The sequence below is a fragment of the Leptonychotes weddellii genome, chromosome 10 (assembly GCF_054177405.1).
Source record: "Leptonychotes weddellii isolate Sample4059 chromosome 10, ASM5417740v2, whole genome shotgun sequence".
In the NCBI taxonomy this organism is placed as follows: Eukaryota; Metazoa; Chordata; class Mammalia; order Carnivora; family Phocidae; genus Leptonychotes; species Leptonychotes weddellii.
Genome location: NC_138378.1, coordinates 88088134 through 88115115, shown reverse-complemented (window position 1 = coordinate 88115115; position 26982 = coordinate 88088134). Strand labels below are relative to the sequence as shown.

General features: G+C 39.1%; 2 protein-coding genes across 3 annotated transcripts in view; both read right to left on the bottom strand.

Annotated features, from left to right (window-relative positions):
• Positions 1-26982, bottom strand: part of RMND5A (required for meiotic nuclear division 5 homolog A) — a 62970-nt gene that overhangs the window by 9683 nt on the left and 26305 nt on the right. For both annotated transcript variants that reach the window (XM_031019478.2, XM_031019479.2), the window contains exons 3-6: positions 16426-16560; positions 14807-14907; positions 1754-1920; positions 795-960 (exon numbers count right to left, since the gene is read on the bottom strand). In XM_031019478.2, coding sequence (XP_030875338.1) covers positions 795-960; positions 1754-1920; positions 14807-14907; positions 16426-16560 — 569 coding nt within the window. The remainder of the gene's footprint in view (positions 1-794; positions 961-1753; positions 1921-14806; positions 14908-16425; positions 16561-26982) is intronic.
• The window catches only part of MRPL35 (mitochondrial ribosomal protein L35), a 471157-nt gene continuing 454209 nt past the window's right edge, over positions 10035-26982 (bottom strand). The window contains exon 5 of the mRNA XM_081796750.1: positions 10035-12898. The gene's annotated coding sequence lies outside the window, so the exon portion shown is untranslated. The remainder of the gene's footprint in view (positions 12899-26982) is intronic.

The following is a 26982-nucleotide window of genomic DNA, read 5'->3' as shown; positions in this document are numbered from 1 at the left end:
AATCTCATCAGAAAAGTACTGGGAAGCTGTCAAGCCCACGGTGGCAGGTACAAGTTTCCCAAAATTTCTATTTTAGCTTAAACTTAAGAATTTAAAAGATACAAAAAGATAGTTGCTTTCCTTGACATGACAGACTCACTTCATACATGTGAAAAAACATCTGCCAAAAACCTAAGTATAATTAACTGTAGTTTATCTTTTAGTGATTCATTCAAGAACTGTTTCATGGAAAAAAAAAATAGTTTATGGCTCATAAAACTCAAACAACATACAGGTGTTTTTTGAGACAAGCATGATATGGCTTGATGCTGAAGTGCTTTATGAGAACTTCCCACTTTGTCACAAAGAATATTAAAAAGATGTGTGCCTAAAGGTCAGGATGTAATAAAACTAATAATTTTTAAAGAACAGTCTGAAGTAAAGCTAGTGTGTCTTAAACTGCAAGTGTGTGGTGGAGTACAGCGTGTGAGGAATACAGAGAGTCCTTTCGGAGTCTGGGACCACTGCACTGACCTGTGCTAAGGCTCGAGCAGTTTAATCCACTATTATTTCTGCACCATCTGTGCAAATATCAACACAGTGGAAAAGGTTCTCAGGGACACCCAGAGGTTCACGGGTCACGCTGTTCTAAAACCGTCTCACTGCCGATTGTGACCATCTCTTGAAATACCACCTGTACCGTCCCTCAGAAAGACAAACGTTCTCTTCAGGTTTGACACCAAGAACTAGACAAGAAATTAAGAAAAACCAAAATAAAGCAGCACATATTTCAAGAGCCCAACCCGTCTCCATACCTGACGCTGAGGGGGGACTCCACCGAGAGCCCCAGGAGGGCACAGGCATCCCTTGTAAAGATGTCACAAATGTCAGCCCACTGGTTTGCATCAAGTAGGTGAACATACGGCGAGTTCTCAATCCCTTGTCTCAGGTACACAAGGCTTCCCATCAAAACCTGAATGTCTACGCAAAAACAGCAGCAATTTGTAAGTGTGAATGATCACACCCAAAATAAGGGCTGAGAAACGCAAAAATTCCCCCAACTGACATAGCCTGAATTATTAACAATGTCTCTTAAAATTCTCGTCCTTAAGCTTGGTTTCTCCCTTCAACCTAAATTAGAGAAATGGCATAGAGAGAAAGGGGAAGAAAAGGAAAACATTAAATATGAACCTCAAGTTACTTTATTCTTATATATAGCACAGTATAACTACCACTGTCTAGAGCAGTAAAGATGACATCATAAATGAGGCCATCACAGATCTCTGGCCGTAGAACGGGCCAGAACACTGGTACCCCCACACTGGCGCTCAGTGTCACTGTCACCCTGGTGTGCCCTCAGACACTGTGTGGGGGCAGTATCAGCAGCATGGGGGGTGGCCTTGCTCTTTCTCATATCTCTTACATATGGAATCCCAAAAATGCAATGTCTCTTTCATCCTAGAGGCTTCAATGTTTTACTTTTGTTCTAGGTCCAGGCAAACCTTTTTCCTAAGTGATAATCATCTACAATTCTTTCAGTTCATTAGCAAATATGTATTACATCTCCTTAAGATAAACTCAAATCCCAGTGGTGGCTTTAGGTCTGTTTCAAATATCAAAAACATTCAGGGCGCCTGGCTGGCTCAGCTGGTTAAGTGTCTGACTCAGGATTTCAGCTCAGGTCTTGATCTCAGGGTCGTGAGTTCAAGCCCCATGTCAGGCTCCATGCCCAAACAGAAAAACAAATATCAAAAACATTTGACTCCAGACTCACCTTTCTGATGATTTAGGGCAAATGGCTGAAAATTTTTAGCATATTGTAATGCCTCTCGCTGATTCGTAGTTCCACCCATTAATAAGCTAATAAAATACAGTCTGTGTAGTTTAAATTCCAAGGAGCTGTTTTGGGCTATGAGCATTTCTCGGTTTGATACTGCCCATCTAAAGAAAAAGCGGAAAAGATTTTAATGCAATTAAGAGCATAGACGAGCGTCAAAAAGTCTGAAACCTAGCAATACAATAAAAGGGTCTGGTCTGCCATCTTGTGGAAATCAGTGGTAACATCAACCCTCTGACCCAGAGACTTGTACAGAAAATAAACAGAACTACACCCAGAGAGGCACTTCAGCCAGTGAAAGTAAGAAAAAAATATTAAGTCAGATGACAGTTACATATTTAGTAAGGTTTTACACCAAGACAAAATTGACTCTGATGAGTCACATGATATTTTTGGAACTATACAAGCCCACACTTGAAGCAGGTGTCAGCCAAGAGATTCACTACTCAATTGCCCATATCCACTACTCTTTCCCTGTTAAACTGGCATATTTATAAATGAATCACAAGATTCTGAATGGGAACCATCTATTTTTAGACTTTTGTTGGGTGCAACATTTTGTGCTACACACTTTGAGATTAAAAACAGCAAACACCGGTATTTGCCTCAAGGTGCTTTCAGTCCAATCAGGCAGATAAAACTACATACATATGTGCCAAAATGATTCGTACAAACAGTGCTAATGAGAGGAAGAACAATGTTCATTTTTGAGTGATCCAAAGTACAGGGACTCAGGCCTCTACAGTACAGTCAGGATAACCAATCTTGAGCCGGGGCTACCACTTCAGGTGGGCGCTAGAGCAGAACATACACCAGGCCAGCTGTTAAAATCAACTTTGCAATCAAGTGGTAAGGAAGCATTACTTTATTTCTGTACACATATTAAGATGTAGAAGCTGTTACTATCATATTCTCCTTTAACAGTCCCCTCCTAACCCATTTCACCAAGGACCACTAGAACCTGAACTGGGTATGAATATAAACTTGGCGTAGCTCTACAAACTACAAAAGTAAAACATCTCAGGTTATTCATAATGGATCGGCTGACTGGGATTAGATCTCACAGAACTGTACTTTTACAGGATCCTACCCTAAGGGTTGCACACGCACATGAATATTCTAATCAACTTGTGGATGCATCCACATCTTAAGAGTCCAATCATGAAGCTTCTGTGACCTAAAAATAAATGATTGTTAAAAATATTAATCACCTGAACTTTGGAAATATTTACTTAAATGTAAATAAGCCTTGAATCGTTGCCCGGCACTAACACAAATGCAGTCAAGCTGCAACACCAAGTCTGGGATAAATCCCGCTGACACAAACAAGGTATTTTTGGCAGCAATCTTTCATGAATGCCCAACCAACCATCAGTACCAAAAGTATTGTGCTTTTGGCAATCTCTAAGTTTGTCAGGCACCTTCTTGATTTCCAGTTCCAAAGAGTACATTTATTTTTTTTAATTTAATTCCAGTACAGTTTACAGTGTTATATGAGTTTCATGTGTACAATATGATTCAACAATCCCATACATCACCTGGTGCTCATCACGACAAGTGTATTCCTCAATCCCCATCACCTATTTCACCCACCTCCCCTCTGGTGACCATCAGTTTGTTCTCTTTAGTTAAGAGTCTGTTTATTGGTTTGTTTGGTTTTTTTAATTTTATGTTTTTATATATTTTTTTATTTTATTTTTTTTAAAGATTTTATTTATTTATTTGAGAGAGAGAGAGAGAGCACATGAGAGGGGGGGAGGGTCAGAGGGAGAAGCAGACTCCCTGCTGAGCAGGGAGCCCGATGCGGGACTCAATCCCGGGACTCCAGGATCATGACCCGAGCCGAAGGCAGTCGCCCAACCAACTGAGCCACCCAGGCGCCCAATTTTATGTTTTTATTAAAGATTTTATTTATTTATTTATTTTGACAGAGAGAGACAGCAAGAGAGGGAACACAAGCAGGGGGAGTGGGAGAGGGAGAAGCAGGCTTCCCGCTGAGCCCAACGTGGGGCTCGATCCCAGGACCCTGGGATCATGACCTGAGCTGAAGGTAGACGCTTAAGGACTGAGCCACCCAGACATCCCTGTTTTTTGGTTTATCTCTCTCTTTTCCTTTGCCTGTTTTCTTAAATTCCACATGAGTGGAAACACATGGTATTTGTCTTTCTCTGACTGACTGATTTCACTTAGCATTATACCCTCTAGCTCCATCCATGTCATTGCAAATGGTAAGATTTCATTCATTCTTTTTTTATGGCTGAATAATATTCCATTATGAATCTATACCACATCTTCTTCATCCATTCATCTATCGAAAGACACTTGGACCAAGGAGTACATTTAAATCAGGTTACTTACCAAAGTTTATCCTACTCCCTCACACTCATAAGAGCATGAGTATGTTTTCCTACTAACAAGTAAGGAGAGGCAGCAAGCTTTTTCTTTTTTGTTTCTGATATGAGGTACATGTATAAAAGTTTGTAGAGTCAAAGAAGGGACCTAACAGAGAGTAACTACGAATTTTAATAAACAATGAAAGCCAGCAGAGAAAGGGCAAAGTCCTTAAGTAGGCAATTCACAAAGGAAGAAAATCTATTTCATCTTCCCAGATGTTCAGGATATAATATTACGGGGGGGGAAGTTATGATATGTAGGAAAATTAACTATGACCCCAAAGAAGTTGGATTGCACACATTATTTACCAACTGCTCTGGCATGGGCTGGGACAACCCAGAACAGGGCACCAACTATCAGAGCAGCACCAGGAGGCTAGAAACAACGGGAGGACACACCACGGAGTAGTAGCTAACTAGCTAACCACGAGTAGTAGGCAGTCCAGAGGACAGTGATTTAACACACACTCTATGCTGTCCAATGTTTTCTAAATGTTCTATAATGAACATATATTACTTTTATAGTTAAGAAGGTAATAACTCTTTAAGCAAATGCAAAAGTAAACAAAATTTCTTAACTTCCTTTTTTTATCAGAACTTACAGACTAATTGCAAATTACATTTCCTAAAAGTAATTCAAGCCATGAATTATGAATTTAAGCTCTGCAAACTCTAAATATATGTAACCCATTTAACTTGGAGAGGTATTTACTTAGACAACATAGTTCCTAATTAACCACTTATTTTTACCCACCTTCAAATTTAGCTATAAACAAGGCTACAAAATAATCAGAAATAACTAACATTGCTAGTTCCTGACCTCCACCCCCACCATGAGATTTTTAGGAAAGTAAATAGATATTCCATTACAAAAAGGAGTTGGAGGAATATGGGGAGAATGCAAAATCCAAATTCACAGAATATAAGTTATCATGTGTTTCTAAAATCATATTTCTTGACATTCTATCCTTAAACAATGTATTATCTTCATTTATTAAGATATATCAATGTATCAATGTATATCTTCATATATTAAGCCTAAATCTCACAAAGCAAGGGATTAGATTAACCATTTCTAAGCTTCTCCCTTTCTGGAAAAATGTCATCTTGTAAACTAAGGATCTCTGCCCCCAAACATGTAAGTAACATTTAAGGACTAAGATAAAAACCTTGCCCTATGGTACCTCTCCCTCATACTCCAAGACTGTACCCCCAGGTACCCACATTTGTATTTTCCTGACCCCAATTCTTCGGCCACAGCTAACTGGCCAGGTAAACATTGGTTTTAAAGTCACGCTCTTGTGTTGTCTCCTATAACCGAGTTCATCTATCCCTTATATCCTTCATGATCACTTCACAATCCCGTATCTTTTGTTAAGTTCTTGATGGTTGCCTTCCTTGACAATCATCATAACACCTGCCTTAACTAATCTTTGGAGTCTGGATACAAATTTCACAGCAGCATTTTTAGCCACACTAGCAGCCTCTCAGAGAGCTCAACATTAGTCAATTCATGATGGCTTCTGAATTGATGAAACCATCTCTGACTGCAATAAAGTTCTTCACTCTCCTTGTAATCACTGTTTTCTTTCATGGAGGCAACTAACTTCAACACAACCTGAATGTCAGCCAAACTGATGGAGGCTTTTTCTTCTTCCTTAAACAATCTTCAATCTGAACTAGTAGTAAATGCTCCGTTTAAACCATAGGCAGCTTTCTGTTCCTCGTGCAATTTAAAAGATGTCAAAGTGCCTCTACTTTGACATTCATTGGGCTTTTTCAGTATGGCTTATATCATAACTTCATATAGGCCTACGTCTCATTCTAGCTTCACCCTGCCATTGTCATTTTTCAAATCTAGTTTCTAATCACATTTAATTTCACTTCTAGCAATTCATCTTTGTTGACCAAGCTCCTCTTTCAACTATCCATTTCTGTAATATGCTGTGGGTTCACCTCTAGGAGATGAGCAGGCAAGACAACTACAAGCTTGCTGTCTGAGGGTAACAGATGCTCAGTGACTAACCACTGACAGACCTGGAAAAAAGTGATATGGTTGGCTGTGATCATGATGCACATCTGTTATTTATGTAGTGATTTGTGCACCAAAGAGCTGGTAGGACCCTTTGTAGTTTATGCAATTACTTAGTTAATATACTGTGGTAACTGAAATCTGAACCTTGTTGTTGGGGGGAACCTCAAATGTGGTAACTGAAATCCAGGCATACTGAAATTGTACAGAGAAGACAGCCCATAGGCTCAATAGAGAAGGCAGAGAGGGGAGAAAGAGCATCTCACAGGGAGAAGGTTATTCTGTAGATACCAGGAAGGCCCAGAGCAGCACAACGGAGACAGATGCAACTTGAGGAACTGAGCAAGTCCACGTGTCTATGGCACAACTCTTAAAGAATCAGAAAGAAAACTAGTTTTCTTTTTCTCACCAAGATCCCTGTCCCTCCGCTTTTCTCTTCTGAGAGGAAGAGAGCTCGGATGGAAAACCAAGAGGTTTATGCCAGGAGGGGAAGTTATGCAACATAGGGGTGGGTGTCGAGGAAGAAAGCAATGGTTGGCCAACAGGATGAACTAGAGGTGTTTGTCATGTGGTGTGAAGAATCAGAGGAGGAAAATAGCCATGCTGAGAATAGAATGGAGATAGAGGTGCAGGCCAAGAAAAACATACAAACATATTCAGGTAACTTGATCCAGCAACTTTCATTACCGTCGAGTGACGTGTCCAGGTGAATTAAAGTTAGTCTAGATAGAAGACCTGTTTGCTTTATGACATTAGAAGCCATGATCCTACCTCCCAATGTAGGTGCTGGTTAATTTTTGCAAAAGTACAATCAGAAAGTGAGCAGCTGAGAACAGAGTTGAAAACCTCAAGGCCCAGGCTCAATTACCACATTTTCTACAGCTTTCCTAAATAATCTCTCCATCCACAGAACTCTAGATGTCCTTTATCTGAACTTCTCACATGGCTCATCTCACAATCTGTTTGGTAGGGCAGTTTCCAGTCTTTTATATGGCAGGAACTCTGTCTTGCTCATCTCGGCACAACCCCTTACTTTGAAGGGGGATTACTGATAAAGAGTACAGATTAGTAGAGCCAACTATGCATGGACTTCAATCTTAGCTCTGCAGTATGAATTTGGGCAATCTGTTACTCAATTCTCTAAAATCTGTTTCCTTACTGTAACACAGTGGTACCTCAAAGGGTTGGGGGCAGCAAATGAGGGGCTAATTAAAGCACTGAGCACAGAGACAGGCACAGACACTCAATAATAAGCTTCTTAATTTGTATTTACTGAATGAATGAACTCTAACAGTTCTTCAAAGTCATCATTTTTAATAAGAAAATTATATTTAAAAGACAAGAGTTATTTGGGCACTTCCATATAGTATTCAGTGCTGTTTTGATTTTTACAGCACCAACAGTGTGGGAATACGATGATATGCGATATACGATGATATCCTCTTCAAAAAACTTGTCAAGTTTTATTTATTTGACAGAGAGAGAGAGAGCGCGCGTGCGCGCACACACAAGCAAGGGGGCGGCAGGCAGATGGAGTGGGAGAAGCAGACTCTCCGCTGAGCAGGGAACCCAATGCGGGCGCTAGATCCCAGGATCCTGGGATCATGACCTGAGCTGAATGCAGACGCTTAACTGATAGAGCAACCCAGGTGTCCCAAAATTTGTCACACTGAATATTTGGGTATTTGATTCGCTGAGCAGGAATAAAGGGTAGGAGGCAGTCATAGCCTTAATTAACCTGGTAATAACCAAATCCAAATACTACAAAGCACAGGAAACTACAAAAGCATGAAATATAATTGGCCCCCAAAACTTAACCCACTGTCTATAATGCAACAGAAGACACATGACCAAGACACATTAAAAACTAGTGAAAGGGGCGCCTGGGTGGCTCAATCGTTGGGCACTGCCTTTGGCTCGGGTCGTGATCCCAGGGTCCTGGGATCGAGCCCTGCATCGGGAAGCCTGCTTCTCCCTCTCCCACTCCCCCACTTGTGTTCCCTCTCTCGCTGTGTCTGTCAAATAAATAAATAAATAAATCTTAAAAAAAAAAAAACAACTAGTGGAAATCTTAAGGAGTGCTGTATTCTGGATAATGGCATTTCCAGCAGAAAACTTTCAATTTTTAAAAGAAAACAACTAGCATGATACTACAACCAACAAGCTAGCTAAACATTCAATTAAATTATAATTTCACTTTTTTTTTTTTAAGATTTTTTATTTACTTATTTGACAGAGAGAGACACAGCGAGAGAGGGAACACAAGCAGGGGGAGTGGGAGAGGGAGAAGCAGGCCTCCCGCTGAGCGAGGAGCCTGACGCGGGGCTCGATCCCAGGACCCTGGGCTCATGACCTGAGCCGAAGGCAGACACTCAACAACTGAGCCACCCAGGCGCTCCCGTTTTGTTTTTTTTTTAATTCTGCTCCCAAATCTCCAATGTGTGCCATGAGAGCACCATCAGCTTTAGAACTATTCCTTGTTTAAAGGAACACCGTAGGATGGAGGAACCCCGCCCCCTAACAAAGCCACCAGTAAGTAAGGTCACTGATGTCACAATTATCTCTGTTCACTGCCACTATATTCTCTAATAAAGAAATCTTTTGTGCCTCTTCCATAAAAAGACCTCAAAACAATACTACTGACTTAGGTGACTAAGTTAGAAGCAACCCACATCCACACAATTATCCCACAAAGCATTAAGCATTAATTATCCTAACTGCCAGGCCTCTGAAAAGACTTGGCACATTGTTAGCTCCATATTTAGAATTTCCATGTTATTCCAAAAATAATTAAAACAAGATCCCACCTCCACAGTTAGCTGTTGTCCTGCAGGAACCTAGCTGACAGCCCCATCTATTTACCCCTCTCCGCCCGGCTAGCTCAGTCGGTAGAGCATGAGACTCTTATTTACCCCTCTCCACTCATAATTTTGCCGATCTGGGTTGGTGCCTATTTCTGGTAATAATGAAATAAAAATACCTCTTGCCGATTCCCACAGACACTCCACTACACCTTTCACTGCATTTTTAAAGGCTTACAAATACATTCTTTTCTGGTCTCCTTTACGGGCACATTCTTGGGGGGTAAAAGCTGAAATTCTGGGAAATTAATGACATTTCTTTACTCCACAGGTGTGGGCTTGGCTGAATGTTACTGGTGACCAAGTCAAGTGCTTAAAAAATTCAGAGAATGGCAAAAATGACAAAAATCAAAGTTCACCCAAAAGGGTTAGAATCCTATAACTTTGCTTTAGAGACCATGGCTAACATTTCATTTCTGAGATATTTTCAAATGGCAGTTTCTCAGATAATCCACGGATTGAGTCCATCACTGGGACTACAAACATTTTACTCATTTCAGAACTGGTGTGAATCTTTGTCCTTCTTACATGCTATTTTAAAAACACCACAAACTACAGTATTACACATTTGCATCTACTGAAGAAAACAACACACACATTTCTAACTTGAACCTCTGAGTAATGCAGTGTCTGGTAAGAATGCCCAACAGCTACATGTGGAAAGTGGCCACCATACTGGACAGCACAGTTCTACAGATTAGTGTTTTTTTTTTTAAAAAGTACTTAAATAGGGACGCCTGGGTGGCTCAGTCGGTTAAGCGTCTGCCTTCGGCTCAGGTCATGATCCCAGAGTCCTGGGATCGAGTCCCGCATCGGGCTCCCTGCTCCGCGGGGAGCCTGCTTCTCCCTCTGCCTCTGCCTCTCTCTCTCTCTTTCTCTCATGAATAAATAAATAAAATCTTTAAAAAAAATAAAAATAAAATAAAAAAAATAAAAAGTACTTAAATATGGGGCACCTAGGTGGCTCAGTCAGTTAAGTATCTGACTCTTCATATCGGCTCAGGTCACAATCTCAGGGCCATGGGATCAAGCCCCACGTCAGGCTCTTCGCTGGGTGCAGAGTCTGCTTGGGATTCTCTCTCCCTCTCCCCCTACTCACGCTCTCTCTAAAATAAAATAAGTAAATCTTTAAAAAAAAAAAAAAGTACTTAAATATGACATGCTTTACTTACTGCTAATTTCCTACAACAAACCCCAAAAGATTTTACAACCTAAATCAATCTAAATAAGAGATCAGCATTTTACAAACATAAACTCCAGAGTTTTTCCTCTTGGTTCCCATTCCTGGCCTAGTTCAGCTCCTTATTCTCTTAAACACTTAATCTCAGGGACAGTTTGTTTCAATTTTGCTCTTCTTTTTAAGAAGATTCCCAATTCCTCTATAGTCCTGGTTCACCCACTCGTTTCCAATATCCTCAAGTGAGGACATATTGTACTCTTCCTCCTGAAGAATACCTCTTGTGTTGGAACTGCATATAAACTTTTGCTAGCAACAAACATAAAACAGATAACAGAAAATGATGTTACCACCCTAAGTATTTCTTCCCTTTTGGCCTTTATAGTCCACTGAACTATCTTCTGTATCCTTTCCACTGGGTACCTCTTTCCATTTTCAATTAGCTTCTTTTTAATAGAGTAGCTCCTTCACCACCACACTTAGTGCATGGGCACAGTGAGTTAAAAATGCATGCCTTCACTTACCTCTTCTGCCTTTTCAGAATTAAGAACCACCCTGAACAAAACGAACAAAAATAAAAACAAAAACTCAAACTCTGGAAAAAAAAATCCAACTTGTTCAAACTTTGATTCCTTTTCTCCAATGGTATATCTATCAGAGCCTTCTTTCTTCTGTGGCTCTATGTGGCTATTAAAAAAAAAATGCCTGGGTCAGCAAGACTGCCCACCTACAGGAAGCCAAAACTAAAAACAAAACAGACACCAGAAACTGCTTAATCACTGTCACCCCCATTTCCAGTGGTAGTCAAGGCTCTCTGATCAGGTATTACAGCTTGCTCCCTTTTCATTTTCTAAAACCTTTCTCCATGAATAAACTGTTTTCTTCACTGATACTACAATTTCTCTAAGTCTGGCAAGCATTTTCTTCTCCTTAGAGCCACTGTTCACACCACAAAGAGACCACAATGGCAAGCTCATCCCACACCTCTCTGTGGTTTTTATTTCTAGCCCCACCTAATCACTAGGCTTGGAGAGGGGGTGTCCTCTCATTTTTCAACAGCCTGTCTGATACTGTTCATGGCCTGTCTAATCTAAAATCCTTCTGTGGTCTAAACTAACAAAATCTTTCTCTTTCTTCTGTAAAAAAATTCTTTTAACTTCACTCTCTCTCTTTCTCATAACCATTCAGTCATTTTCTGTTCCCTCATAGCATTCTACTGAGGCTTTCCAAACAGAACTGCAAATTCTTCTAAAGGAGTGCTAGGAGGCCCCTGGGCCTGCTTCTCAGTGTTGAAAAACCAGGTTTCCAAGTCTGCAAAGTTCTAAGTCAGATCCTAGGCTGTGGCAAATCCACCAAGGTAACACTGCTCTTTGAAACACCTTTAGGAAGGCAACCAACTGGCTTCTGAAGACAGCACTTTCAAAATGTCAATAACTGGCACATACCTGCAAGGACAGTTTCTACTCTTCTAGTATTTCTCCATCTCTCTGTATTAAGTTACTATTAATCTCTCGTTGAACTAGTTACTTTTGGCTTTACTTCTATCTACCACATGAAGGAGGGGGTCATGTCTGTTCAAAGTTCTCCTTCAAACTATTCCATCATTTATTGAAGTATGCAATAAGCTATCTAAGGAAGTACCATGCTAGGTGCCAAAAAGAACTTAAAAAATAGATAAAGCAATCTGGATGAGAAGAAAAATCTGTACACAAACTCAGAAATATAAAGGGCAGGAACAAAAGAGTAGGCTGTGTCCTAACTAGAGCTGTGTATATAATTAGCTGTTCTGCCACTTCTCTCTGCCTTCTGCCTTAGCACCATTCTTTTCTGCCTTCTTTCCACTGTCTACTACTTGTAAATGATAGTTAATGCTCTCCAAAGTTCCTTCCATGTTCTCTATCCATACTAATTTTTGTGGTTGGCCTCTGCCTCCTCAACTGTTCAGGCTGCCTGGAGGAATTGATGCAGCCCCTCATGGGGGTTCCAAGACACAGCCTCCCAGCATGTGCAAATAGAAGGTGCCACACGACTGAAAGATACTCTCTGCCTTGTATCCGAACCAGATTTCTCCAAAGTGATGTCCCATATTTTTCAACTTTTGCTACAAGCTGAATGAAGTGAATTCTCTGTACCTTGCACATTAAGGATGCTGAGGAAATACCTGCTTTGTATCTACCAGGAATAGGCAAGAACTGGAAAAGTTTGAGTTGCTGTAACAGACATTTCTATTAAGCTATCATTTCAAAACTTCGGTTCTGCAGAACTCCAGTTTTGTGGGTTTTAGTGTTTTGGGGGGATGGGGACAAGAACAAGGATTCTTTGGTCAAATATGCATGGGAAACAAGAGTTCGGCAAAGTTAAATGAGTTTCTTTACTGATGGCCCCTGGAATGTGCTAAGGTCTCTTGGAGAAGAGTATTAGGGGGACATCATGTGAAGCGTTTTCATGTGACCTTTTGACTCCACATCCTTTTCTTCCACAAAGCACTTCCAGGCCTTGATCCCTCCTCTATAAAATGAGTACTTATTTCACAGGGTTATAATGAGGATTTAATAAGTGAATACATGTAAAATGCTGAAAACAATGCTAGGTATATAATAAGCACTCAAGAAGAGTTAACTATAATTGCCGCTATATTCCCCTATGCTGATACTATTTAATATGCCAATATTCCCAGAAGAGTGAAATTTTGAAAAATTTTTTACTTTGTAGTAATTCCCACTGTTACTACACCAAGTGGACAGAATGAGCCCTCCCTTTGCCTGAGAGGCACTGCTTGAGACTCCAAATAACAGAAAACATTTATAGAAAAATTGATATATATGATATAGTTATCAGTAAGAAACAGATCTTACAGAAAAAGCACAAAGTGAAAAGGGTGTTGTAAATTTTCTTCATTCCAAAAGAAAGAGCCTTCAGTACTTTGAGAGCTGAGGTGGTCTAAATGCTCAGCACAGTCTCTGGCACACAGTAAGCACTCAACAGAAGTTGGATGAGAAGCCTGAGAAATTAATGGATAAATGACTATTTCCTTGAACAGCTCAAATATTATTTCCAAATCACTATAAAACAACTGGGAAACCCATACATTTCTCTATTTAGGCTCCCTCGCTCTTCTCTGTAGATGTTTAATCATATAGGTAAAATATGAAAGTAGACAGAAGAGTGGTTGCTATATTCTGTTTAAGAGTTATTAGTGGTACCTGGCAGAATTTAATCTCCCAATGTGTGAAAATCTAACATTTGCTAAAAATAAATAAATAAATAAACAAACAAACAAACTGTAAAGGTAATGTGCGCCATACACAATGGTACTATTTGATGTCTTTTAAAGATACAGTACCTACCTGCCTCATATTTATAATTTATACAGGAATTTATCATTTATAAACTTACACAGGAATCTATCTCTCCATGTTCATCTGAGCTAGTTTCAGAACTTTGAAAATTTTTAAAAAAACTGATAAATGATCAGAAAAAAAACTAAGCTATGAAGAATTAAATTGGTTAATGGAAGAAAAAATTGGTGCATTTTATAAAAATCAACAAGAATCTTCCCAACTATTTTTTTTTTCCTGAAAACAATGATCTCAAATACTTCCAATTTTAAAGTACCAGAATTCTATGGCTAGAACCTCACACCAGTATCACTGTTTCTATCATCCAGTTTCTTCCCTTTATTTTATGAGCTTTTCTTTCTTTCTTTTTAAAACCTGGTAATCCTCACATTAAAAAATTCTAGGACAGGGGTCGGCAAATTATGGCCAAGGTCCAAATATGGCTTGCTGCCCATATTGTACACCAGATGGCCAAGATGGTTTTTTTGTTTTCTCTTTTTTTTTACATTTTTAAAGGGCTATAAAATAAATCGAAGAAGAATATTCGACAGAGACCTTATATGGCTAGCAAAACCTGAAATATTTACTCTGACCCTTTACAAAAAACTTTGCTGTTCCTGCTCTAGGGTATTATTTATCACAGCTTACTCAGTAATTCAAGATAATTTATATCAATAATAAGTTCACAGTGAATCAATACATTTTATGGTGGTAATTAGCACAGAACTCCTTCGTAACAATATTTGTGGTCTTCATGCCTACCATTTAGTTCCAATAACCAACTAAGTTGTTTTTTTAGAATGCTAGCAGAGAACCCCGCACAGTATGGAAGTTCAAATATCAAACTCAGACCACCTGAACAATAGTACTTCAGTTATAATGCTAGTCTAAAGTAGTGGAATAGCCTGGATATAGGAAACCCTTTTTCTCTCTTGAGAATTCAGATCAACTGATAAGCAAAGAAAGCTCAAACCGTTTTATCCTCTTTGTACATTCCCCGTTCTTACTTAAGTTAAAAGGAAGAAAATAATTCTTCCTTGCTTTCTCTGAAGTCTACCCCAGGTGAGAGGTACAGATGTATATGTGTGTGTGTGTGTATATATCAAAATCTCAAATGTGTTTTCTAATTAGGTTTCCTTATAGAGAGTTCTCCCCAAATATTTGAAAGAAAACAAACACAGAAACTTACTCCAGAGCAGGTCTCAGAACTCTGACTTTTAATGCTTCTAATATTCGATTTAACTCCACAAATGGTTCTTTCTGACTTGGGTCTACAGAAAGACCGGATTCCTGACAAAAATAGAATGAACTTTTGTTAGCAGTAATAAGGTAAAGAGATATGATAAAAACATATTCTAAATTATAAAATATGGGTCAATCCATTAAAAATAATTTCTAACATGTATTTCTATGGTGCAGACTGATGACTGAGCCCTACTATCATTCTTTCTAATAGTAGTAGAATCCCTTTGTATTCCATACAGAGCCGGGTACATAACTGTATGGAATAAAGCTGGATATGACTTTGTGAGTTGTAAATTCTGGCCAGTGAAACAGAAACATATATTCTTTGCCCCTTTCTGGAATACCAAAAGGTGTAGCTAGAGTTCTGACTGCTATCCTGGACCATAAGGACAGGGACACCTTAGAAACAGCAGAGCTACAAGGAAGCTAGGTCCCTAAAAGCCTCATGGAGCATAGCTACTATATCTGCTGTGGATGGCTTACCACCTCCTAATTCTGTGCAAGAGACATAAACTTCATTTTTTTTTTTTTAAAGCACTGGTATTTTGGGTCTTTGTTACTTATAAATAAGCTTAATCCTAACTGACATAACTCCCTTTAGGAAATTTATACAGACACACACAAAATTCCCATAAGGAACAGAGAAAGACCCGAGTTACTGTTTTTCTGAATTGTTTAAAACAGAAGGGGTGCCTGGCTGGCTCAGTCGGTAGAGCATGCAACTCTTGATCTTGGGGTTGTGAGTTCGAGACCCACATGGGGTGTAGAGATTACTTAAAAATAAAATCTTTTAAAAAATAAAAAATAAAATAAAATAGAAAAGGCTTAGATTAGAGGTCTGGTTTACAGACTGGCTTTAAACTATTTAATCTTTATAGTCCTTCATTTTTCTAAACAGAAAACACAATAGCACATGGTGGCTTAGAATACAGTTTGAAGACGTCAATTTGGGACTGAATCCTAGTTCCTTCACGAAGGAACTTGTATGGCCTTGGGCAAACCACTTCTCCAGACCTCAGCTTCCTTATCTATAGAATGGAAGCAATTTCTAGCAATTTCTATCTCACAGGATTGCAGTGAGGAATAAAGGCAGGGGTTGGCTTGTGGACTCAACACATGACAGTTGGCACCATCACGACTAGGTGATACTGGTGGACTATTCTGAGATCCCCAACCTTATGTCTACTAGCAATAAAAGACAAAAGCTGCTCACCTGAAGTAAATTTTAGCTTAAAACTCATCTGATAAACAAAATGCTACAAGTTGGGCCAGATTCTTCTCTGCTATCCTACCTTCCCTATTAAAAAAGGAAATGGAGAAAGTAGTATCACTTTTGACCCCTTGGTTGATGACCTGGGACCAATGCGATGTGGCAGGGATAAGGAAAAAACAATTCAAATAAGAAGTTCTAGAATTGTAGTTTTCACCAAAAAAAAAGACCTCCTAGTACAATGAGGTCAGCCCTGATATTAAAAATCTCTCTACGGCCAGCAGAAGATTCAAAGACCCCAAGGAGCCCCCTCGTTTTCTGCTGCATGTCCTCACACACTGGCACACTGTTACCTGGCAGAGCTCTTCAGCTACATCCAGCATTCCTTGTCGAAAGAAGTGCTCCACCATCACCTCATTGAGGAGCCTCTGACTGTCTGCCTGCCAGCAGCCGTCTATTCCCACACTGCTAATGTCAGAATCAAAATTCTGAAAAAAAAAGAAAACGGATCAGGAATTGGCTAGGATAGATCACTTTATAGGATTTTCACCCCACCTAACAGAAAGAGTGCCCTTCATTTTGCTCAAATATCCACAGTAAGGACCCAATTCAAATCATCTGCAGCCTATGAAAGAAGTCGTTTTTCCACTGCTCCGTTCTAAAACTTGTCACTCTCGTTGATTGATTATTGCTAGAAGAGTAAATGAGTACATTTTCAGAGGGTATTTTGGGAAAATACATTTAATCATTTCAAATAAATTTATTTCTACACGATATAGCAATATTTTCAGGTGTACAGTGCTACCTAGAAAAACATATTCAATGCAGCATTGTCTAATTGGAAAAGAGAGAAAACCCATACGCCCAACACAGGATTAAATAATCATGGCACAGCCCAACAACTGCTGTGCCAAGGTAGGGGTTGGGGGTGGGAGAATGGCCAGGTAATGAAGAGAGCAGGCTCTGAGGCCAATCTACCTGGGTTTGAATCCTGGTTCTCTTACTAGCTGTGTGATCTTGGCCAAATCAGTCAAGGTCTTTGAGCCTTAGCTTCCTTATCTTAAGTGAAGAAAATAACAGCACCTTCCTATGATGGGCTGCATCTTCTTAAAATTCCCATGTTGAAGTCCTAATTCCCAGTACCTCATTAAATTAAGATGAGGTCATTATGGTGGGCCCTAATCCAATAGGACTGGTATCCTTATAAAAAGAGGAAATTAGGACACAGGTAAGTACAGAGGAAACACCCATGTGTTAGGGACTGAATGTCTGTATGTGTCCACCCCCCCCACCCCTCCCAAATTCCTACACTGAAGCCCTAACCACCAATGTGGCTGTATTTGGATTTGGTCTGCGAGGAGGAGATAAAGGTTAAATGAAGTCATAAAGGTGGGGCCCTAATCCAATACCATTGGTGCTCTTATAAGACAAGGGAAAAACACCAGCGTGTTCTCTGTCTCTCCACCCTGTGAGGACACAGTGAGAAGGCAGTCATCTATAAGCCAGGAAGGAGGTTGTCTGCCCTCAATAGGAAATGAGTTGGCCAGCGCCTTGATCTTGGACTTCCCAATCTCCAGAACTGTAAGAAAAATAAGTTTCTATTGTTTAAACAACCTAGTCTATGGTATTTTGTCTTGGCACCTCAAACAGATGAAGACCCCATGTGAAGATCCCAGGAGAAGGTGGCTATCTACCAACCAAGAAGACAGGCCTCAGCAGAAACCAACCCTGCCAGCACTTATCTTGAACTTCTAGTCTCCAGAGCTGTGGAAAAATAAAGGTCTGTTTAAGCCACCCAGTCTGTGGCATTTTGTTATAAGAGCCCTAGCAAATTAATATACTCCTTTATTGGTTAAATGAAATGGTAGTTGCTAATATTCTAATATTACTATTCATAACGAAAAAGTGAGGTTCATTACTATATATCTACTAATATGGAAAAATGGCCATGACACCTTAAGTGAAAAAAGCAAGTTTTACAAAATTACGACCCCATTTTTGTTTTTTAAAAAAGGAATACTTGCAAATGCTTAGGAAAAAAATCCAAAAGAATATACATTAAAGTATTAGCAGAGATTATCACTGGAGATTACCACTCTCCACAAAAAGAGCAAATATTCCTTTTATGATAAACTAAAAGATTTTCTTAAAACACATGTTAAGAGTTCCAGTTCTGGGTAAGATTTACATGTAAGCACATTCCACCCTGTCTATCCCACTTAATGCAGTTATAAAATCAGCAGAGTGAAGGCAGCAGCCATTTGAGGACACTAAAAAGTGATTCTAGATCTTCCTCCACTTATGATGGGTTAAATCCTGATAAACATTAACATAAACTGAAAATGAATTTAGTATACCTAACCTACCAAACATCATAGCTTAGCCTAGCCTATCTTACACATGCTCAGATGCTTACATTAGCCTATAGTTGGGTAAAATCATCAACACAAAGCCCATTTTATAACAAAGTATTGACTATCTCATGTAATTTACTCAATACAGTAATGAAAGTGAAAACCAGAATGGTGATACGAGCATTAAAACGCTTCTAAGTGTACTGGTCGTTCACCCTCGTGATCGTGTAGCTGACGGGGAGCTGCAGCTCAGTGCTGCTGCCCAGGGTTCACAAGAGTAACATACAGCATAGTGCTGCCAGCCCTGGAAAAAATAAAAATTCAAAAATCCAAGTACAGTTTCTACTGGAAGCATATCGCTTTCACACCATCATAAAGTAAAAAAAAATTGTAAGTCAAATCATCCTAAGTCGGGGACCATCGACAGTAGTAAGTGGACTGGGAAGAGGGTCACAGAACTAGTGGTGAGTTTACTACTTTTCTCCCTCCAATACCTCTCAGCCTGGATGCGATACAGCCAAAACACAGAACCAGGCATCCAGAATGTGGACACAGTGTTCCAGGGGAAGCCCTCTAGTTCCAGCATGAGAAACAGGAATGGGTTTCTCCTATCACCCAGAGAGGAAGAGAAATCACATGTATTTTCCCTCCATTTTCTTGCACCTCTAGTTCAAGGCAGTCTGACGGTACATTACTTTTCTATTGCAACTTAAATCAACACAATTTTATTATCTCACAGCTTGACAGATCAGAAGTCCAATAGGCTCACACCGTTTCTCTGCTCCAGGTCCCACAAAGCTGAAATCAAGGTGTCAGTGACCTAGGCTCTTATCTGGGAGAATACAAGATGAATCTGCTTCCAGCCTCGTTCAGGTTGCAGAATAAAGTTCCATGCAGTTTTAAGACCATGGTCCTTGTTTCCTAATTGGCTGTAGGGGTTGTTCTCAGCTTCTAGAAGCCACTCACATTCCCTGGCTCATGGCCCCCTCTATGTTCAAAAGCCAACAACAGAGGTGACATCCCTCACACTCTTGAATCTGTTATTTCTCTTTCTACCAACCTCCACTGCTTTTACGGGCTCCTGTAAAATTATACCAGGCTCACCTAGATAATCTCCCCATTTTAAGGTCGACTGCTTAGTAACCTTAATTATACCTGTGAAATCCCTTCAAAGCAGTACCTAGATAAATGTCTGAATAACCAGGGATCAAGAATCTTGGGAGGGTATTTTTAGAATTTTGCCTACTACAGCAGGCAACCTAAAACTCTGGCAGAGGGGGTCCTTTCTCTCCAATCAGAGGAGCTGTGGTCCCAAGAAGGGGCAAAAACCTCTATTGCATCTTTGCTTTCTGTCCTTCCACCACCTAGCCCCAGATACAGGCATAGTCATAGTAAGTGTACAGAAGAGTAGGGTAAAACAAAGCCCCAGTTTTCTGGCCAAATGACCAAAAATGTGGCCCCAGAGAACCATATAGTCCCACTGAGATCATAGAGAGGGAAGAATCAGAAAAGTGACCCCTTAAAGTTGTTTATGAACTCCTAGGCTCATTCTCCAGTTGCACATGCAAGGGCCAACCCTAAGCAACATACTAGACTTTAAAAACTGAACTAGGGGACAGAACTAGATTCCAGGTCCCAGAATGGCCACTGGTTGGCAGACAAGTAAGACATATCTGAATAGCTCTGACACTGAAACCACAACTCAGAGAACACTGATCAGAACTTGTAGCCTGAACTCAACCAGGTTGACTGCTAAAACAGAAATATCAACATTCTCCATAGAATTTAAACAAGACCCAGAGTCTTGTAACATAATACAGTTGACCCTTGAACAATCTGGGTTTGAACTGCACAGATCCACTTATACATGATTTTTTTTTCTGATAAATACACCACAGTACTGTATATGTATTTTCTCTTCCTTGTGATTTTAGTAACATTTTCTTTTCTCTAGCTTAATTTATTGTAAGAATATAGTATATAACACATATACAAAATATGTGTTTATCAACTGTTCATGTTATCAGTAAGGCTTCCACCCAACAGTAAGTTATCAGTAGTTAAGTTTTGGGGGAGTCAAAAGTTGTATGTAGATTTTCAACTGTGCAGGGTGTTGTTCCAGGGTCAACTGTATTAAAAATGTCCAGGATACAATCCAAAATCATCTGGCATACAAAGAACCAAGAAAATCTAAACTCACATGGGAATAGATGGTTCAACAGACATCAATGCCAAAATGACAAAGGTATTGAAGTTATCAAATACTTTAAAGTTATAAAACTGCTTTATAAAGGAAGAGTAAACACTTTCGAACAAAACACAGAAAGTCCTATCAAAGAAACAGAAGACACAGTAATCAAAATAAAAAACTCACTGAATGGACTCAATATCAGAATGGAGGTGCCAACACAAAAAGTCAGTAAATATCAACAGAAATTATCTAATCTAAACAATAAAAAAGACTGGAAAAAATGAACAGAGCCTCAGAGACCTGTGGGACAACAAGACATCTAATATGTATGTCATCCGAGTACCAGAAGAAGAGAGAATAATGGAGAAAAAATGAATACTTCCTGAACTTAGCAAAAGACGTAAATCTACAGATTCAAGAAGCTCAGCAAACTCGTAAAAGGATAAACTCAAAGAAATCCACACCCAGACACCTTACAATCAAATGGCTGAAAACTAAAGACAAAGAAAAAAATCTTGAAAGTGGCTAGAGAAAAGTGATGCATTGCTTACAGAATTCTCCACAGAAACCATGGTGACTAGAAAGAAGTCACTCAACATTTTTTATGTACTAAAAGAATGATCATCCCAGAATTTTATGTCAAGTAAAAATATCCTGTACAAACGAAGATGAAATAAAAACATTCTCAGACGAAAGAAAGCTGAATTTGTTGCCAGAAGACCTACTCTAAAAGAACTGTTGTAAATTCTTGAGATAGAAAGGAAATGATACCAAAAGTAAATTCTGAACATCAAGAGTGAAGAAAGAACAAGTCTACCTTGTGGTCTAAAAGCTTTCCCTAACCAGATACCACCTCACACCTGTCAGAATGGCTAATATTAACGACACAAGAAACAAAAGATGTTGGCGAGGATGCGGAGAAACGGGGACCCTCTTATACTGCTGGTGGGAATGCAAACTGGTACAGCCACTATGGAGAACCATTTGGAGGTTTCTTAAGAAATTAAAAATAGAAGTACCCTACAACCCAGCAATTGCACTACTAGGTATTTACCCAAAGGATACAAAAATACAGATTCAAAGGGGTATGTGCACCCTGATGTGTATAGCAGCATTATCAACAATAGCCAAACTATGGAGAGAGCCCAAGTGTGACTGTTGAATGGATAAAGAAGATGTGGTATATATACATAATGGAATATTACTCAGCCACCAAAAAGAATGAAATCTTGCCATTTGCAACAACATGATGGAGCTAGGGTGTATTGTGCCTAGTGAAATAAGTCAGAAAAAGACAAATACCATCTGATCTCACTCATATGTGGACTTTAAGAAAGAAAACAGATGAACATTTGGGAAGGGGGAAAAGAAAAAAAAGGAAAGAGGGAAACAAGCCATAAGTGACTTTTTTTTTTAAAGATTTTATTTATTTATTTGAGAAAGAATGAGAGACAGAGAGCACGAGAGGGAAGAGGGTCAGAGGGAGAAGCAGACTCCCTGCTGAGCAGGGAGGCTGATGCAGGACTCGATCCCGGGACTCCAGGATCATGACCTGAGCCGAAGGCAGTCGCTTAACCAACTGAGCCACCCAGGCACCCATAAGTGACTCTAAATGACAGAGAACAGAGTGACGGTTGATGGAGGGAGGTGAGGGGGGGGTGGGCTAGATAGGTGATGGGTATTAAAGACGGCACTTACGATGAGCACTGGGTGTCATATATAAGTGATGAATCACTGAAATCAACTCCAGAAATCAATAGTGCACTATATGTTAACTAATAAAATTTAAATAAAATAAAATAAAAAATAAAAGCTTTCCCTAACGAATTTTACTTTCACTCCCTAAATCTTACATAGGCATTACCCCCCAATAAAGCTCTTGCATTTTTTTAAGCACATAAATTTAATTAGACAAGATCATTTAGATTTAACTGAAATTACAATCCTAGGCAATCGCTGCTTAACTCAGACCAAGTAACATAGGATTATTTTATAGCACATACAAGAACAGGCAGAAACTGCTAAGCACCCACCATTTACAATGACCACAATGCAGGAGAGTTTTCCTCTCCAACATTGAGCACATTTTTCTTTAAAGAGCTATCTACCCTTATTTTGGATGTCAATCCAATAGCCTAAAACAAAACACATACATTAAGACTCAGAATTACTTGGACAAAAACCAAAAATGAACAAATAAAATTACCGTCAGAATCTTAAATTTTATTTACTTGCTTTTTATAGACCTCTTTCTTGGTCTAGTACTTAACCTAAAGAATACTAATAATACCAAATACCTAGATTCTAAAGAAACAGCTACCACACAAATACTAAATAGGCTGTCCCTAGCACTGAAGAAAAAGCCACAACTGCTTGCATAAGGCTAATTTCAAATCAGATTATCAGATTCTGCCTGTTGAGAGATGACTTTATAACAGTTCACCAATGCTTTTGAGTAGATTATTGTATCTCTATGCCATCTATGACCACTAGAACGCTGGAAGTGGAGATGGTGCTACTCTGTTCCTCTTCCAGACTAGAGCAGAGGCCATACGGGTGATGATGTTATAGACACTGTCCCATATTTTCTGCCCCAGACAAATGGCCATTCAAATGAATAAAGGAATGGGTATCTGAAGATGACACAATTTATAACAAACTCCAGCATCTGCCTGTATTTCTCTCAATGTCTAAGTGTACCCTATAAGCAAGAATCATTGAGACTATGTAAGAAAGATTCCTCACTGATCTAGTGACCTCATTCAATCCAAACATAGCCTTCAGATTTCTACTTATTCATTTAATAATATACTCCAATCCCATCAACCCCCAACAAATTTATAAGGTTCCTGTTCTGCAGGAAAGAAATGAAACAACTTTGGAAGACACAACGGTCATCTCAAAGGACAGAGCATGTTAAGAGACTATTTTATTTGGCAGTATAGACTAAGTCCAAATTTTAATAGCTACCATCAGATAATAACTGCTCAAGAAAAGAATTCCTTCAAATCTTCCCTTAATATACATAAAAAAGTTAATTTTGATCATCTGAAAATGTTAAAATATAAGAGTTTAATATTTAAACAAATTTAAACAATTTTGCTATGCTCCTCACATACCTTTATTTCCATAAGGTATACCCTAGTCACTGCTATATGGGTAAGGAAAAAATCAAACACCCTTACGCTCAGGATATCTTTACTGCATTCAAATTCTAATTCCACAGTCTTGGAAAATATAACTAAACATGAATAAGCAATGCATTAGATGAAATTTTCTGAGCTCCCTTCTACCATTCTGACTTTCCAGTTTAAACTATCAAGGTAGAAAAACAAACTACTTTCACAGCTTATTTTCTGCTCACATGTAGTAAAAATTAAAGTTAAAATTGTATAAAGAGGTTGAGGAAATGCAGCATAGTGCTACTCCTTTTGTTATAACTGTATGTTCTTTCTGTTGCTTCAGTGCTAGGATCAGTTCCAGCTTCTGTTGCTAGGTGACCAAACTCGTTTGCATGGCTGCAGGAAATCAGTAGCATTGCAAACAAGCCAAGAAGTGGCTAATAAAAAGAAATATCTATTATTAGTACTTCTGTTTTACTGTACTTTTTCCTTTTACATTTTTCAAGAAAAAACTTGAAAAGATGTTCTTAAATGTGAAAGCAGAATTCAAACAAGAATCAAAAACAAAAAAGCACACATTCAAGGGTGTGTCTGCCTGGCAAGGATGTTATAGCTTAGAAACGATACATTAATTCGTACATTATCTCATGTATGTACTTTCAGTGCCATTCATATTTTTGACGATTTTAAGTTTAAAAATGTGGAAGCTGAGGGGTGCCTGGGTGGCTCAGCTGGTTAAGCATCTGACTCTTGTTTTCGGCTCAGGTCACGATCTCAGAGTCATGAGATCAAGCCCCGCAACTGTCTGTGCTCAGTGTGGAGTCTACTTGAGAGTCTCTGCCTCTCCCATCTCCCCCGCCCACATGCCTGCTCTCTCTTTCTCAAATAAACTAATAAAACCTTTTTTAAAAAAATATATAAAGAGGGGCGCCTGGGTGGCTCAGTCGTTAAGCGTCTGCCTTCGGCTCAGGTCATGATCCCAGGGTTCTGGGATCGAGCCCCACATCGGGCTCCCTGCTCGGCAGGAAGCCTGCTTCTCCCTCTCCCACTCCTCCTGCTTGTATCCCCTCTCTCGCCGTGTCTCTCTCTGTCAAATAAATAAAATCTTTAAAAAAATATATATATATATATATATCAAGAAATAAAGAAATAAAATCTGGAAACTGAGACAGAGAAGGAGTAAATAACTTTAATAAAACATTATGAAACTATGAAATCTAAACAGATCATCCTATCTCCCTGGCCACATCATGAACATGCTTACAAACTGGTTAGACTTTGAGGACTGGTTTTGATTGTTCACCATTCAAAACCAATACATTTCTGAAATAAAGTTTATGAAATTATGTATTTTCTTAAAGTAGGCTCCATGCCCAGCATGGTGCCCAAACCCACCACCCTGAGATCAAGACCAGAGCTGAGATCAAGAGTCGGACACTTAACCGACCAAGCCACTGAGGCACCCCTGAAATTTTAATTATTGAGCAATGGTAACAATACAAGAAAAAAATAATTATTTTAATTCTTAAGTGTCAATTCTTTAATACTGTTAATAATTTAAAAAAAAAAAAAAACTCCCCCACCTACTTTTGAAGAAAAATTGGTGTATGAACCTAACAATGTGCTATTGTTATACCTAGCAGGAATCAATTTCTCTTCTAAGCATCCAATTAATCTGGTTTAGCAGTGAGGGACAGAGGTAGACCACAAAGGATACTTAACAGGAATTAAGAAGACCTGGATTCTGGTTCCACTCAGTCTGGGAAAAGATATCTACTTTACATACATATATACATACATACTTTACATACATCCAAAAGAGGTGTGTTTTTTTTTTTAATTCCTCCCAATATGAGAACAAAACAACCAAAATTCCTCCCAAACAATAAAGACAAACAACCTAATTGAAAAAAGTGGACAAAAGATGAGCAAGAAATTCACAAAAGGGAGAAATTCTGATAGTCAAAAACATGAAAAGATGCTCAACCCCAAAGATGATGATGGAAATGCAAATTTATACAACTAGATAAATTAATCAGATGGATGTGAAATATTCAGAAAATTTCAAGTCTGATAGTACCAGGTGTAGATGAGAAACAGAATTGTGTTTAATACATGTTTGGTAGGACGGTAATTTAGTATAAGCCCTTCAGGGAAAAATTTAGCAAACCTAGTAAAGCTGATGATGAGGCACATGGTCTCAGATGAAATAATCCATATTTGGGCATATACCAGCCAGCGGTGCCTTGCAAACTATGGTTGGAAAATAAATTCAGTAGTGTGTCATAATCAGCATTTGTAGATGCATTTCTAGATGGAGATGCTACCTTCTTAAACGTTCCATTCTGTCCTCTGTATGATATTCATACTTCTATTTTGGTTTTCAAAGTTAAGAGAGAGGCAGGTTGTGCCAGATCAAGGAAGGAGCAGGGTGGGGGGGAGGCATCCTAGTAAGTTCTTACTTTATAAACAAAGGGGAGAGTAACGTGACATGGTCAGAGATATGCCAAACTCCAGCATTGGGCTTTTAAAATCCTTAAAATGCTCCATAATCTAACCATCTGTCACATTTGCATCCCTACCCCTCACAATTATTTTACATACCTTTCTGCTCTGGTCAATCTGCTTTCCCAACTGCCTCCTTATCTGAACAGACGACAGAAATTTGAGGAACTATTTTACTAATCTTCCCAAAGACGGCACATACCTCTTACCACTCTAGATGCATAAGAGAGAAATTCATACATACAGAGGATGACCAAGGACACTCACCGGGAGTTAATTCTCTCAAGGAACTCCAGTTAAGGAAGTTTCTTCAAAGTCATAAAATCTTAGTATTTACCCAGTTCCTCCATCTGCTTTCTAGTTCTTTGATCAAAGTTTTCACACCTGTATCTGTGGACAATAATCCCTATCTTACAAAGTGTTGGTAAAGACTAACTAAATAATGTACACCAAAATATCTACCAGGACCTTATCCCACAGAAAGCCTTCAATACAACAGTAGCTGAATTGGAGAACCAGGCCTTGCCACCAAATCTTCTGATTCTACACTGAAAAGTCTTCATTTTAGAAAATATAAATAAAAACAAAAAACACATTAACACAGGCATTGAGAACAAATTCATTAATTTAAAAATCACTCGAATACAATTACACACTGCATTAGGTGGCACAACTTAATGGGTTGTAAGGTCCCTTTTCCCTCTCAACCCAACCTGACTTGGGATGCTAGAATAAGCA